Genomic DNA, 14,525 nt, shown 5'->3' on the forward strand with positions numbered 1-14,525 from the left:
TTAAAAAGAACAAAACAAGAGCAGTTTTCCAACAAATTAACAAATAAAACCATCAAGCTAAGTCTGAAAAATGTATCTGATCTATATAGAGGGAAAAAAAAAGGTCACAGAATATTGTTATTATTTCCAAACACAAACTGCAAAAGAAAACCACAAACTAGCTTGGGATAGCACATAGAATGCTAAAAAGATAAAATAAATAAATAAAAATATGACATCATTAAAAAAACCAAACAACAATCCAGTTAGGCTCTTACTATACTTAAGTCTTTTGGGGTTCTTTTTGGTCTCAGAACAGGGTGGTTGTTCTTCAAACAATATAAAGCAAGGGAGGAATCATAGAACTGTCAGGGTTGGAAGGGACCTCAAGGATCATCTGGTTCCAAGCCCCCTGGAACTACCTCACACTAGATGAGGAAAAAAAAGACCAAATATTCACAGCACAAAAATAAAGCAGGAAAAGACTCTGTGGGATGTCCTGGCACAGTTCTACACAAGTCTCATTAGAAAACATCTGCCAGCAGGACAATCCTGCTGAGGACTGAGAACAGGGCTAAAGACAGACTTGGGTGTCCAATAAAAAAAAAAAAAAAATAAATGGAAGTGAGAACTGGAGAGGGAGGAAAAAAAACCCCAAAAAGCATATTTGGGTTTATATGAATGAGAAGTTTGTGTGTAGGAGTAGTAGTGGGAATACAATTTCTTCACATTTCATTGTGTAATTTTGCTGTGTAGTAGTGTTTCAGCCTGACTCCTTGTGTAATGCTATTGCGTGGCATCATTCGTTGAGCAACTTTGCTGCGTGGTATAGGGTTTTTTTGTTGGTTTTTTTTTTCCTTAATTTTATTTTATTATTATTATTTAATGATATTGGAACGTTAGGCAATGGTCTTGCATGCCATAATTTGTGTTTTCTCTTGTGCAACCTCATTGCCACAGCTCTTGACACAAAGGTGAATTGCACGAATTCGTGTGCCGGTGCTGAAAGTGGTGGTTTTAACATATATTCACTCAGAGATGGCAAGTGGAGACAAGTGGTTGGGTTTTATTTTTTTCTGAATAAAGAAACACACACCCCCCCAAAAAAAAAAAAAAACCCAACAAAAAACCAGCAAACTGAGTAGCTATTTAAGTGGAACTTAGGGCATTAAGATTACAGGATGGACCAGGGTTGGAAGGGACCTTGGAAGATCATTGAGTCCAACTCCCCTGCCAGAGCAGGACCATAGAATCCAGCACAGGTCACACAGGAACACATCCAGATGGGGCTTGAAAATCTCCAGAGAAGGAGCTCCACAACCTCTCTGGGGAGCCTGTTCCAGTGCTATGTGGCCCTTACAGTGAAGTTCCTTCTCATGTTGAGATGCAACCTCCTATGCTGCAGCAGATGACTTCAGGGAAGAGCGATGCAGCAGCCCTTTGTAAATGCTACTTCCTTACCCAGAGCTACCTTGTAACCAGATTGTCTGATATTATGTATTTCACATATCCATACCCAACTCTAACAGGAGGACCTTGTTTTACATACTATTAGGAATAAACAAGAACAGTAACACACTTCAGATGTGATTTTGGCTCTATCCAGAGCTATCCTTACAGGGATCTGCTGAAACCCCCAACCTGAACAAGAAACTCTCCACCTCTTATGCAAAATGCAACCAGTTTCCTCATTACAGTGGATCCCTGTGTTAACAGCAACACTGCTGGACTTAGAGCAAAAATTTACTCACTTACTCATGCAAAATTCTGAAAGACTTCAGGATGACATCACAGTGTCATCTTACTGCTGCTTAACACTCCTCAAAAAAAAAAAAAAAGAAACAAAATATGCTCTACACCTAGCATTAATTTATGTTACTTAACTTTACCTTCCCCACATAAATCTTTTTCATCCCTTTGGTAATTTTTTTTCTTCCCTTTGTTTTTTTTTTCTTCCCTTTGTTTTTTTTTTTTTTGGTTCCAACAAACATGATCCATACACAGACTTAAATGACCTGCTTGAGGTTCAGGAAATATATCAGAACTTTGGAAGTCTCTCTTTTTTTTTTTTTTCACTTCCAAACAAATCAAGCAATCCATAAGGGTTATCAGCTTTGTCCCCACATCTATTTTTATATCCATCTGTAAAGGCTGCTGGACCAGCATCTCTTTCATGCATCACCTGGCAGTTTACAAAAAATTGTGTGTTACAAGAGACAGAGAGAAAACACTGGTAGACTACAATGCAATGCTGCTGCAAGCATTTTTATTTGCTCTTATATTCTGGCAGGTTTCAAACACAGAAGGAAACAATATCCACACAGGCTTATTTTTTTAAAATACAGGGGGGGGGGGGAAAACCAAACCTGAGTGTAGCAAATGGTGAGGAGGGGGAAAAAATAACCAAACAACAAAAAGTGAGCTCTCTCCTTCTATAACATAAGATTAATTTATTATCTGACAGATGGCAGGAGGGAGGGGGGCGGAAAAGAAAAGACTGCTGATGCAGTGAGCTTCCCGTCTGTAATGAAGGCCCCATGACTCTCACTTACTCTGCCACAAAATACATCCCTAGCTGCATTTCACTCCAGAGGTTGTTGGTTTTGTTTTTGTTTTTTTCTCCATTCGTTTGGAGGTTTAAAAAAAAAAATTAAAAAAGCAAAACCACCTAGACCTCAGTGCTGCATGGACAACTCGGGGGAAAAAAAACAAAACAAAACAAAAGAACATCCAGAGAAGCGATTTTTCTGTCAGCTGCCCAAGGCTACTCACAATAGCAACTATGAAAGCTGCAACTCTCCCCCTGCTCCTTTTGGTTTGATCAACCAGAGAGAGACATTCCCGCAAGGCAACGCTTCCAGAGCTCATTGTAGCAAGTTACCATCCCATCTGCCGCTGCTCCAGCACTGAAAGCTGCTTTATTTTTTTCTTTTTCTTTTTTTTTTTTAACTTTCTCCATAGTCCGAGATATTTTCCTCTTCCTTCAGCATCTTCCACAATTGCAGTCATGGGATGCCCATACCAAAAAAAAAAAGAAAAAAAAACAAAAACCAGCAGCATACTGGAAACGGAAAACGGCAGAATTGAGCCAAACGCCAAGATGAGAAGTTTCAGCACTGGCAGGAGCAACGTCCCCTCATTGATCCTGCTGAACTCCACGCAATGCTGTCACACAGGGCTCCCACCTGCCGCAGAAGCCAAAGGCTTGGCCCTGAGCTCCGGCACCGATTTACCGGCAGCCTCCGCTTACCTCTGGCAGCGGATTCGCGTACGTATGGCTACCCCCAAAGCACGCTGCGGTGCGCGAAGGAACCAGAGGAACGACGGCTCCGGGAAGCGGATCTTGCTAGCTCCAGCTCTCAGGGGACACCCTCACCTTACGGCGCAGGGATGCCCCGCGCACCCCGGGCCGTTACACGGGATTAGGACAGATAAACAACCAGCGCACCCACGCACACCCAGAAGGACGAGGAGGAGAGGCAGCTGCGGAGGGGGTCTTGCCCCTCACCCACCGCCGAGATGCGGTGGCAGGCCCGGGTCCGGCGGCCACCCTCAACCCCCGGCGGAGCGCGGCGGCGTCTCCCGGGAGACGGAGCCATCTTGAAGCCGCTGCGCCGCGGTGACAGCGGGCGAGGAGCGATGGCGGAGCCGCCGCGGCGCCTTACCTCGGATGCTCCAGGTCCAGCGGTAGAACTCGAGGGTATCGTTCACCACGCTGGACACCAGGCCCATGGCGCGGGGGGGGTCGGCGGCGGCGGCACCCATGGTGAGCAGCAGCAGCAGCGGCGGAGCCGGCAAGACCTTATCTCGGCGCTCGCGTCCGTGCCTCTGCACCGGGGCTGCTGCTGCTGCTGCCCTTCTACAGCCGGGGATGTGATTTAAATCTCTATCTCTCGGTATCTTTCTTCCAGACTCCGCCTCGCTCCCGTCACCGACTCCCGTGCCCCGCGGGCAAGGAGGAGGGCGAGGAAGCGGAGGCGGGCGAAGAGGAGCAAGGAGGGAAGAAGCAGCAGGGTTGGTAGTGGTAGGGGGTGGGGGAATGGGTAGCAGGAACCGGCGCGGCGGCCGCGGGCTCCGCAGCACCGTCCACGGTGCGGTGCGATGCGATGCGATGCGCTGCGCCCGCGTCACGTGGCCGCCAGCTCGGTGGCCACCGGCGGCTGCCCGCGGGGGTGCGCGGAGGACTGGCCCCGGCCCCGGCCCCGGCCCCGCGCAGGCGCAGGGCGGCAGCCCTGCCGTTACCGGCGGAGGGGACTGCGGCGGGAACAGGTGCAGGCGACCCATGGCCATCCCTTAGCGACCCTTTCGCCGTCCCGCGTGGGTGCCCGGAGTGGAAAACGGATGCTTGATTTGCCTTTTATTATCGGATAGGTCGGGGAAATAAATATATTTTTTTATTTTTTTAAGGCAGTTCGGATTTTTCTTCTCTCCTTTCCCCCTCGCTTCCCGTTGACGGACAGGCCAAGGCAGCGATATCAGCAGCGGTCACTTTATGTAAGGCTGTTCTCTTACGAAGGGTGGTGGCTGTTCAGCCTCCGCTAAAATCCCTTCCCCTCCCAGCGCTGACAAAACCAGCAGCCGCAGCAGGATCTCACAATCTCCCTGCCTCACTGGCGCTGCTTGGTACCGTTTCCCTGACCAGCAACTTGCTCAGCCTCCTCAAGGCACCACCGAGATGTCTCTCGCAGTGTCTTCCACTCCAGCTCCCGATCAAAGCCTTTATGGTCACTTAATGGCACAGAGAGGTTTGTCTGCTTGCGCTGTGGTTAGGGGCTGCAGGAGAAGGAGCCTTCATGGCACAGGTGAGCCAGGCTGTGGGTGCAATCCCAGTTCATTCATTCTGCACCTCCAACCCCAACAAACCCTCTGCCTGGTGTGGCTGCACCAGCTGCTCCTCACGCTCTTTGTCCCTTGTCTTCTGCCAGCTTGTCTCTCGCCTTCCCTCTCCCATGATCCATATTATGTGGATCACAGGATGTTAGGGGTTGGAAGGGATGGCTGCTTGACACTCTCAGGAATGGTTTCCCCGCTGAGGGACAGCAGGGGAGCTTCTCCACCCAAATTGAGAGCTTTCCTCCTGGCAGGCAGCAGATCAGATGGTATCTACCTCTCCCTCCCCCAGTGCAGCACCAGCATCCGTGTCACTTGTTGTCACTTGGGTTTGGTGAGCACAGCTCACACATCCTTCTGGTAGGGTTACCCTCTACTCAGCCCTTGGACTGCCCTGGATCCTATGGGTGGGAGAGACATGCTGGCCATCGCTGGTTGCATCACTGTGAGCAGAGCTGCTGTGCCTGGAGCTCAAAAACCAGCAGGTGTTTGGGAGTAGGAATCACCTGCACTGGGAAAAAGAAGAGGAGCTGTGTCAACCCTTGGAGGCCTGGATGGACAGGGAAGTCCAATGTACCCCAATGCTGCCTGGAGGTTGGAGCCAAAGCAAGGTTATCACCTGCTGATGTGCAGACAGCTACTGCTTAGAGTCAGAATTGTCAGGGTTGGAAGGGAAATCAAGGATCATCCAGTTCCAACCCCTCTGCCATGGACAGGGACACCTCACACTACAGCAGGTTGCCTGGAGCCACATCCAGCCAGGCCTTAAAAACCTCCAGGGATGAGGCTTCCACCACCTCCCTGGGCAACCTGCTCCAGTGTCTCACCACCCTCATAGGGAAGAATTTTTCTAACATCCAATCTGAATCTACCCATTTCTGGTTTTGCTTTATTCCCCCTAATCGTGTCATTACCTGACACCCTAAAATGTCCCTCCCCAGCTTTCTTGCAGGCCCCCTTCAGATACTGGAAGGCCCCAAGAAGATCTCCTCGGAGCCTTCTCTTGCCCAGACTGAGTAGCCCAAATTCTCTCAGTCTGTCCTCATAGGAGAGGAGCTGCAGCCCTTTGCTCATCCTCGTGGCCCTTCTCTGGACAAGTTCCAGCACCTCCAGATCCTTCCCTCTGAGAAGAGGCAATCAGAACTCTGCATGAATTACAATGGCTTGAATAACATTTTATTTTGATGGCACTGGTCGTGGCAGTAGGGCTGCTGAGAGCTCTGAAACAGATCTGTCACTGGGTAGGGCAAGCTGAACACCAACCTGCTTCCCAAGCTGCAGGCAGACAATGCAATGTTAGCTGTGGTTTCTGTGCCTCCTTCAGGTGAAACCACTGTGGTGTGTTGTTGGGTAGTTATAAACTTGCCATGTGGTTAGCACTGTCTGAAGTGTGGCTTCAGAACTTATTTTGGTGCTGTCATTTAAGTCAAAAGGAAACCAGAAGAACTGAGTTGTAATCCTTGTGTGTGACCGTTTGCTTTAGCCACATGTTTGAAGTGGAATGGGCTCCTGAATGAATCAAGGCAACAAAGGATTGCACTCCCCTGCTGTCCCTGATGTCAGGTGAGATGTAAAGTAAGCAGAATTCCACCAGCACAAGGAGCAAAGATCTGCAGTCTACCAAAGAACATAAAAAAGGAACACAACATATTAGCAATATTAATAAATATTAGTAAGAAGAATTATTTATATTATAGTCTGAATAGGCTTCCTTATTAAAATGTTTACTTATTTGTTCTGTGGAAGTATTTTTTTCCCACAATTGACACCAATAATTACTCTTTATAAAATATTTACATGGTCTGGTTTTTCTCTTTCATCTGTTTCAGATGAGATAACTTGGTTGCAATTAATTCCTTTATATTGGCAATATGATTGTATACAGATAAATTTACAGAGCAATTAAGCCTCCAGGAGAGCCACAACAGAGCTGCAGAGCTTGGAGAGCAGGGTGAAGGTGAACAGCCTAACCAGAGTGACTTCTTTTGTGCCTCACACTGGCTTCAAACCCCATGATGTTTATGGCAAGCTCTTCTCATTAGTTTATCTTTAAGCCTGCAAGGACATGGGTATGCTTTTAAAATTAGGTTCTCTGAGGGCTTCCAAGCACATCCCAGTTAGTTTCTGATGTTGCTGCATCCAGCAGGATGTGGTGGTTCCGAGAGCCACGTCTTCTACTTACGGTCAGCAGAAGGAGGAAGGCATCCAAAGGCACAGCACCGAAGCAGCCTCTGAGGAAATCTGCAGCATGGTAGTAAAAAAAAAAAAAAAAAAAAAATTAAAAATATCATTCATTAGTCAGTGTTGTCATCTTCTCTGTGGTAATCTACAGTTTCTTAAAGCCTGGACATCTCAGGTGTCCCTGCCCATGGCAAGGGGATTGGAACTAGATGATCCTTGAGGTCCTTCCAACCCTAACAATTCTATGACTCTAGGTGGGCAGATTTCCACTCAGAAAAGGCAGGCCTGGGGCACTTGACCCTAGAGGGACACACAAATGTCCACCTGTGATCCAACCATTTGTCCAGTACTCCAGGGTGCTTGTGCTGGCAGCAGGCAAGTCTGTGTGCTTCAGGAAAGGTGAGGGAGAAGACCGGAAGCTGTGGGACAGCCTGCCCCAAGGAAGGTCTCCTCCCAGTTCCCATTTGAGGTGCAAACCATTTGTATTCCTTCCAGACTGTTTTTGTAACAAACCAAACCAAATCAAAATAAACCAATCCAAAGCAAACCAAAACAAACCAAAGCAAACCAAAACAAACCAAAGCAAACCAAACCAAACCAAAGCAAAGCAAACCAAAACAAAGCAAAGCAAAGCAAAGCAAAGCTAAGCAAACCAAACCAACCAATAGAATATCTAATTTAAGAACTATTTAAAGCCATTTTCTGCTCCTTCATGACGTAAATAAATAGCAGCAGAGATGATAAAAAGTCCAGAGGATCAGTGCATAAAGTGTTAGATGCTTCTGCACTCACTGAAAGTATCCCCACTCAGGTTTTGCTTCAGGTTAGCAGTGAGTTGTAAAGGGAAAATGAAATGCAGGCGTGTTGGATAATGTTTATGAGGCCAGGCTGGATGAGGCTCTGGCCACCCTGCTCTGGTGTGAGGTGTCCCTGCCCATGGCAGGAGGATTGGAACTAGATGATCCTTGTGGTCCCTTCCAACCCCTGACTGATTCTATGATTCTATGAAGTATAGTAGAAAGCAAGCAGCCTGGGTTTCGTATGTTGCCACCTGTGACCCCCTCCAAGGCAGCTCCCCCAGAGACAAAAAGTAGCAGTGAAAGATCTTTGCCTTGCTACAAAGAAAATCACCAAGCCCAGGGACTTTCCCTGGTGAGAGAATGTGGGAAGTGCTTGATTAATGCATTTGACAGGAGGTCTAAATGTTAACCCCAGGCAGTAAGGGACAGCTTAATCACCTGCCACTAATGAAACCATACAAAATGTTATATGCATTAAGCACAACCAGATTAAAATTATTTGAAAGACCTTAGCTTTAGAAATGTGTTTTGATTAACTATAGAAGTCTCAAAATTTTTTTTCATTCAGTTCCATCAAGGTTTTGAGGGGGGAAATGATGAAATAAATTAGCACATCAGTTTGCCATGCACAAGATAATCTTGCACAGACTGTCAGATTAATCTTGCTCCTTGCATTGAAGCTTTTCAGCTGATTTGCCTTACAAAGGCTGCTAGCTGTGCAAAATAAAAGCTTGTCTGGTCTTTGAATCAACAAGTGCAGGCTTAAGTGTGCACATATGCAATAGTCCAAATGCTGTCTGCTTCAGCACAGAGGCTGGTTGGAGGCAGCTTTATCCTAGAAATGCTTAAAAGGAGCCATTTCCAACCAACCATAATTTCTTTAAAACAATAACCTTAAAGCCCACAATGTGTCTGTCAGCACCAATTAATTTTATTTTTTGGTTGTTTGTTTATTGCATAACATGTTTTTAACTCCATAATTTGAGGTGAGGTAACTCAAGGCACAGAGGGATTACACAGTTTTTGCAGAGGGAGTCTTCCACAGGATGTGAACCAGATCCAGTGCATTTGTCTTCTACATTTCCTGGTAGATGCCATCTGTCCTTGCATACATTCAGCTGCATCAAACCAGCTTTGTTCCAAACCAGCTATATTGGAATGATGCATCAGAAAGTCTTCAGAGATTTTAATACTCAATGTAGGCTTTGGGGCCAAAATTGACATTTGAGGTAAGTTCACATTAGATTTGACCTCACTTGGATCTGCCAGCACCAGTACTGGATTTGATTTCTGGTCTGTACCAACTTTGTGTTTTGAACATCAACCATTTTTTGCTGTGGTTCTGTCTGAAACATCAGAATTAAAATATGTTTAATATCACAGAACATTAGAGATTGGAAGGGACCTCAAGAGATCATCAATTCTAACCCCCCTGCCAGAGCAGCATCACTTAGGGTAGCCCACACAGGAATTTATCCAGGTGGGGTTGGAAAGTCTCCAGAGAAGGAGACTCCACAACCCCCCTGGGCAGCCTGTTCCAGGGTTCTGTCACCATCACTGCAAAGAAGCTTCTCCTCATGTTTAGGTGAAATCTTCTATGTTCAAGTTTGAACCTGTTGTTCCTTCTCTTATTCCTGTGCACTACCATAAAGAATTCCTAGTAAATACAACTTTTGTCTCCACAGGACATATTGATGTTTCTTCTCCATCTTTCCACCCAATTTGGTTCTGAGATGAAAACCAGGGAAGTACCACAGTACATTAGAGGTTGGAAGGGACCTCAAGAGATCATCAAGTCTGACCCTCCTTCCAAAGCTGGATCACCCAGGTCAGTCCACACAGGAATGCATCCAGGTGGGTTTTGAAAGTCTCCAGAAAAGGAGACTTTCAAAAGCGGTAAACAGCTGTCTCCCATGCTACATCAGGTGTTATTCCCAAGTATATACAACATCAGTTTGACTCCAGATCATTAAGTCTGGAGTTTTTAAACTGCAGAACTAACCTCATTTACTACAAGTCTGGCAAGTGACTGGAAGTGTTGGCTTGTAATGCTGGGCTGCATCCAGCTGCTGTTCTGTACTGGTCCAGAAGAGGAGCCATTAACCCACTGTTTCCTAGCCCCGTTCTGAGAGATTAATTTATAATTAATTCCTCTGTGGGGCTCTGAGCAACCTGATCTAGTGTGAGGTGTCCCTGCCCGTGGTAGGGGGGTTGGAACTGGATGATCCTTGAGGTGCCTTCCAACCCTGACAATTCTATGATGATTCTGATGTGGTACAGGCAGTGTCTGAGATGTGCTGCACACCCAGCAAGTCCACGCTTGTAGCTTTCCCTGTTCCATGGACTCAAGGACGATAAAAGCCTGGACTCACACTCTCTTGTTCTGCCTTCCTGATACTTTTCTTCTCTGGTTTCTCATGCTCCTGCTCAGCTGAGATTTTTATCTGCAGTGCTATCCGTCACAGCATCTATCATTTGCGAGGTGTGGCGGCGAGGAGGCTTTTGCAACGAGGGCTCCCTATTGTGTACATGCTGGAGAAGGGCTCTGCCAAGCCATCAGCTGATGTTTTGAGGGCACTGTGTTGAAACGACAGCAACATGTATGGTCAGATCTGCAGCTCACTACCACCAAATCCAGCCTCTTCCATAGGTGTGTGTCACTGGTGCTGCACCCACTTGGCTGGGTGTGTCGGCCTCCCGAAGGCGTGTAGCTGTTTGTAGGGATGATTTTGCACCTTTCCTTCTGCACAGCTAATGGCCTGAAATGTAGGGCACAGTCCCCTGCAGAAGCTGCTCACAGCAATGTAAGTTAGGTGGAAGGGGTTGGGTGAGGCAAGGCCAGGTGCTGTTACGCTGTCTGCAGCGGTTAGCTGCGTGGGGCTGGGTGGTAAGGAGGGGGCTGGGCATACCCTTTCTCTGCGTGGTGTGTGGAGGGCAAAAACTGTGTGGTAAAGGAGGTTCTTAAAGGCTGGGTCAGCCTCTGGGCCTTTGAACTGGTGTGACCTGGTGCATGCTCCACCTTTCGCCCTGCCAGGGGGATATGCTGTAGATCTACCTGCTCTTGATGGACAGCCTGAGTGCCAGTCCTCATTAGAGGCTCTTGTTTTCCTATCCTCAGAGGATCCTGAGGAAGCATTTGCCACAGGGTTGCACGTTTTATAAACAGCAGGTCAGCCATGCAACACCACAGGGAGATAAGCAGGGACTATTCAGGGCTCACAGTGGGCACTGCTTCTGTTTAACATCTTTAGCACTGGAGCAGGTTGCCCAGGGAGGTGGTAGAAGCCTCATCCCTGGAGGTTTTTAAGGCCAGGCTGGATGTGGCTCTGAGTCCCCTGGGACTCAGCTCTGGGGAGGCCACACCTCGAGGATTCATTCCAGTTTTGGGCACCTCAAGACAAGAGAGATGTGCAGGTGCTGGAGCCAGGGCAGAGGAGGGCAAGGAAGCTGGGAAGGGCCTGGAGAATAAATCTGATAAGGAGTGACTGAAGGAGCTGGGGATGGTTAGCTTGAAACAGAGGAGCCTGAGGTGAGACCTCATTGCTGTCTATAACTAACCGAAAGGAGGTTGTGGAGAGGTTGGTGCTGGTCTCTTCTCACAGGTAGGTAGTGATAGAACAAGAGGGAATGGCCTCAAGCTGCAACTGAGTAGATTTAGACCGGACATTAGGAAACAAATTTTGTCATGGCAAGAGTGGTCAGGGATTGGAATGTGCTGCCCTGGGAGGTGGTGGAGTCCCCAAGCCTGGATGTGTTTCCAGGTGCTTTGGCTGTGGTGCTTGGGGCTCTGGTTTAGGGGTGCCCCTTGTAGAGTAGGGTTGTGGGTTGGACTTGGTACTCCTGAGACTCTTTTCCAACCTGAATATTTCTGGGATTCTGTGACTAACTGCATTTTACATGTGGTGAAATCCAGCCTAGAGAATGGCAATGCCACTTCCTGTTGTTTGGAATGGAATAGAATAAAAATGCTGAGATCTCCCTTAAGTTAGCTGAGTCTTGCCCACTCATTGGTATAAGGTCATGGTTTTTCCAGCTTCATATTCAGGCATGATAGATTAGGGCAAGAACCTCAGAACCCTACTTGGAAAGAACCTGAAGATCCCTTAGGTAGTTGCAGGCAAGACAAACATCTAAAACGTCACAGCAGCATTTCAACCTCATGAGGTTCAACAAGACCAAGTGCAAGGTCCTGCAGCTGGGTCGAGGCAATCCCAAGCACAAATCCAGGCTGGGCAGTGACTGACTGGAGAGCAGCCCTGAGGAGAGGGACTTGGGGGTGCTGGTGGAGGAGAAGCTCAACAGGAGCCAGCAGTGAGCACTTGCAGCCCAGAAAGCCAACCAGAGCCTGGGCTGCAGCAAGAGAAGTGTGGCCAGCAGGTCAAGGGAGGTGATTCTCCCCCTCTGCTCTGCTCTGGTGAGACCCCACCTGGAGTACTGCATCCAGTTCTGGAGCCTCTATTACAAGAGGGATCTGGAGATGCTGGAAGGTGTCCAGAGAAGGGCCACCAGGATGATCAGAGGGCTGGAGCTGCTCTGCTATGAGGACAGACTGAGAGAGTTGTGGCTGTTCAGTCTGGAGAAGAGAAGGCTCTGAGGTGACCTTCTTGTGGCCTTCCAATATCTGAAGGGGGCTACAAGAAAGCTGGGGAGGGACTTTTTAGGACATCAGGTAGTGACAGGACTTGGGGGAATGGAATGAAGCTGGAAGTGGGGAGATTCAGGCTGGACGTGAGGAAGAAGTTCTTCCCCATGAGAGTGGTGAGAGCCTGGAATGGGTTGTCCAGGGAGGTGGTTGAGGCCCCATCCCTGGAGGTGTTTAAGGCCAGGCTGGATGAGGCTCTGGCCAGCCTGATCTAGTGTGAGGTGTCCCTGTCCATGGCAGGGGGGTTGGAACTGGATGAGCCTTGAGGTCCCTTCCAACCCTGACTGATTCTATGATTCTGTTATATGAATATCTGAAGGGCAGCTGCAAGAAAGCTGAGGAGGGACTGTTTAGAAGGGCTTGTAGGGACAGGACAAGGGGCAATGGTTATAAACTAGAGCAGGATAGGTTTAGATTGGACATTAGGAGGAGGCTCTTTACAGTGAGAGGAGTGAAATACTGAACAGGTTGCCCAGTGAGGTGGTGGAGGCCCCATCCCTGAAGACATTCAAGGTCAAACCTGGGGCCTTGGGCAACCTGATCGAGTTAAAGATGCCCCTGCTGGCTTCAGGGAAGTTGGACAAGATGACTTTCAAGGGTCCCTTCCAGCCCAGTGTGCTCTCTGACTCTACAATCTTATACCATTTCCTATGCTGCACAGTGAATTTACAAAACTTTCTGCAAAATGTGTGAGAGTTTCCTGCTATTTTCATGCAGCTGGTGCTCCAAAGCTTTTTAATGTTCTCAACAGCAAATTTTGTAGTAGTTGTGTGTGTGTGTGTGTGTGTAACACAATTGGATTTTAAGAGAATGAATCAAGAGCAGAAAAAGATAAGAAAACACAAGAATATTGAGCTGCTGAAATCAGGAAAAAAGAAGCCATTACCTTGTAAGGGACCTTGAAAGTGTTTTCTACAAGGTCTTGTCCACACTGAGCCCAAGCTGCCATAATTCCATCTCTCCTGCCTGGGGATAGGCAGGGAAATCCCCAGGCAGAGCTGCTGTGGTGCAGGCACACCCTGCTTCCTGCTGGGCTTTGCAGGGTGTCGTGGTGCTGGGCTTGGTGTTAGCCTGTGAGCCATCCATTCTTAGTGCAAGAGGCAAGTCATGCTCAGGAAGACTCTAGCAGGGTTACAAAGCTCTGGTGGGAATGAAGTCACCTGTGCCCAAGGTAGGAGTCAGAACTCTACATGGCAGCTAAATGGACTTGCAGAAAGGAAGGTGCCACCCTAAACTGTGGTGGTGCTTTTTGAAAGGCAGCTAATGACTATGAGAAGGTGCACAAAAAATGGACATTTTTCTCTGCTGAGCACATGGTATCAATGCCACATCTAGCCACACAGCTTTGCTTTGCCTCAGGCCTTGTCCCAAAATATGCTCAATGACAGCACAAGGGGCAATGGTGGAAGCTGAGGCATAGGAAATTCCATGGAAACATGGGGAAAAAAATTTTCACTGTGAGGGTGACAGAGCACTGGAAGAGGCTGCCCAGGGGGGTTGTGGAGTCTCCCTCTCTGGAGATATTCAAAATTCTCCTGGATGAGTTCCTGTGCAGACTCCCCTGGGTGATGCTGCTTTGGCAGGGGGATGGACTCAATGATCTCTGGAGGTCCCTTTCAGCATCTAATATCCTGTGATACTGTGACCTTACCTCAGGCCTTTCAAAGTTGATGGAGCAAATCCTGTAAGCCATGTCCAGGCACATAAGGAAGAAAAAAGTGATTGGACAAACCAGTATGGATTTACTAAGTGCCAGCAGGACAAGGGAGGAGCTTTTTCCCTCTTGTGCCTTTTGCACTTGTGAGACAGCATCTGCAATGATGTGTGCAGGTTTGGGCTCCTCATTACAAGAAAGCCTTGGAGATACTGAGCCTATTGGGGGACCACTGAGAGGGTCAGGGTCTGGAGCACATGATGCAGAAGGAAGGATTGAGGGACCTGGGTTTGCTCAGCCCAGAGAAGAGTTGGCTTCAGAAAGAGCTCTATACTTACTTTTTACAGATACATCCTGACAGAGCCAGATGCTTCTCAGAGGTGCACAGAAGAAGGATTAGAGGTAATGGGCAGAGCTTGCACTCAAGGAAAAGATATTC

At 47.8% G+C, this 14,525-nt stretch overlaps 1 protein-coding gene across 1 annotated transcript in view; it reads right to left on the minus strand.

Moving 5' to 3' along the window:
- ELOVL4 (ELOVL fatty acid elongase 4) overlaps positions 1-3,744 on the minus strand; it is a 49,014-nt gene extending 45,270 nt beyond the window's left edge. The window contains exon 1 of the mRNA XM_054399102.1: positions 3,645-3,744. Coding sequence (XP_054255077.1) covers positions 3,645-3,744 — 100 coding nt within the window. The remainder of the gene's footprint in view (positions 1-3,644) is intronic.
- Between the last annotated feature and the right edge of the window lie 10,781 nt (positions 3,745-14,525).

This window comes from Indicator indicator, chromosome 2 (assembly GCF_027791375.1).
Source record: "Indicator indicator isolate 239-I01 chromosome 2, UM_Iind_1.1, whole genome shotgun sequence".
In the NCBI taxonomy this organism is placed as follows: domain Eukaryota; kingdom Metazoa; phylum Chordata; class Aves; order Piciformes; family Indicatoridae; genus Indicator; species Indicator indicator.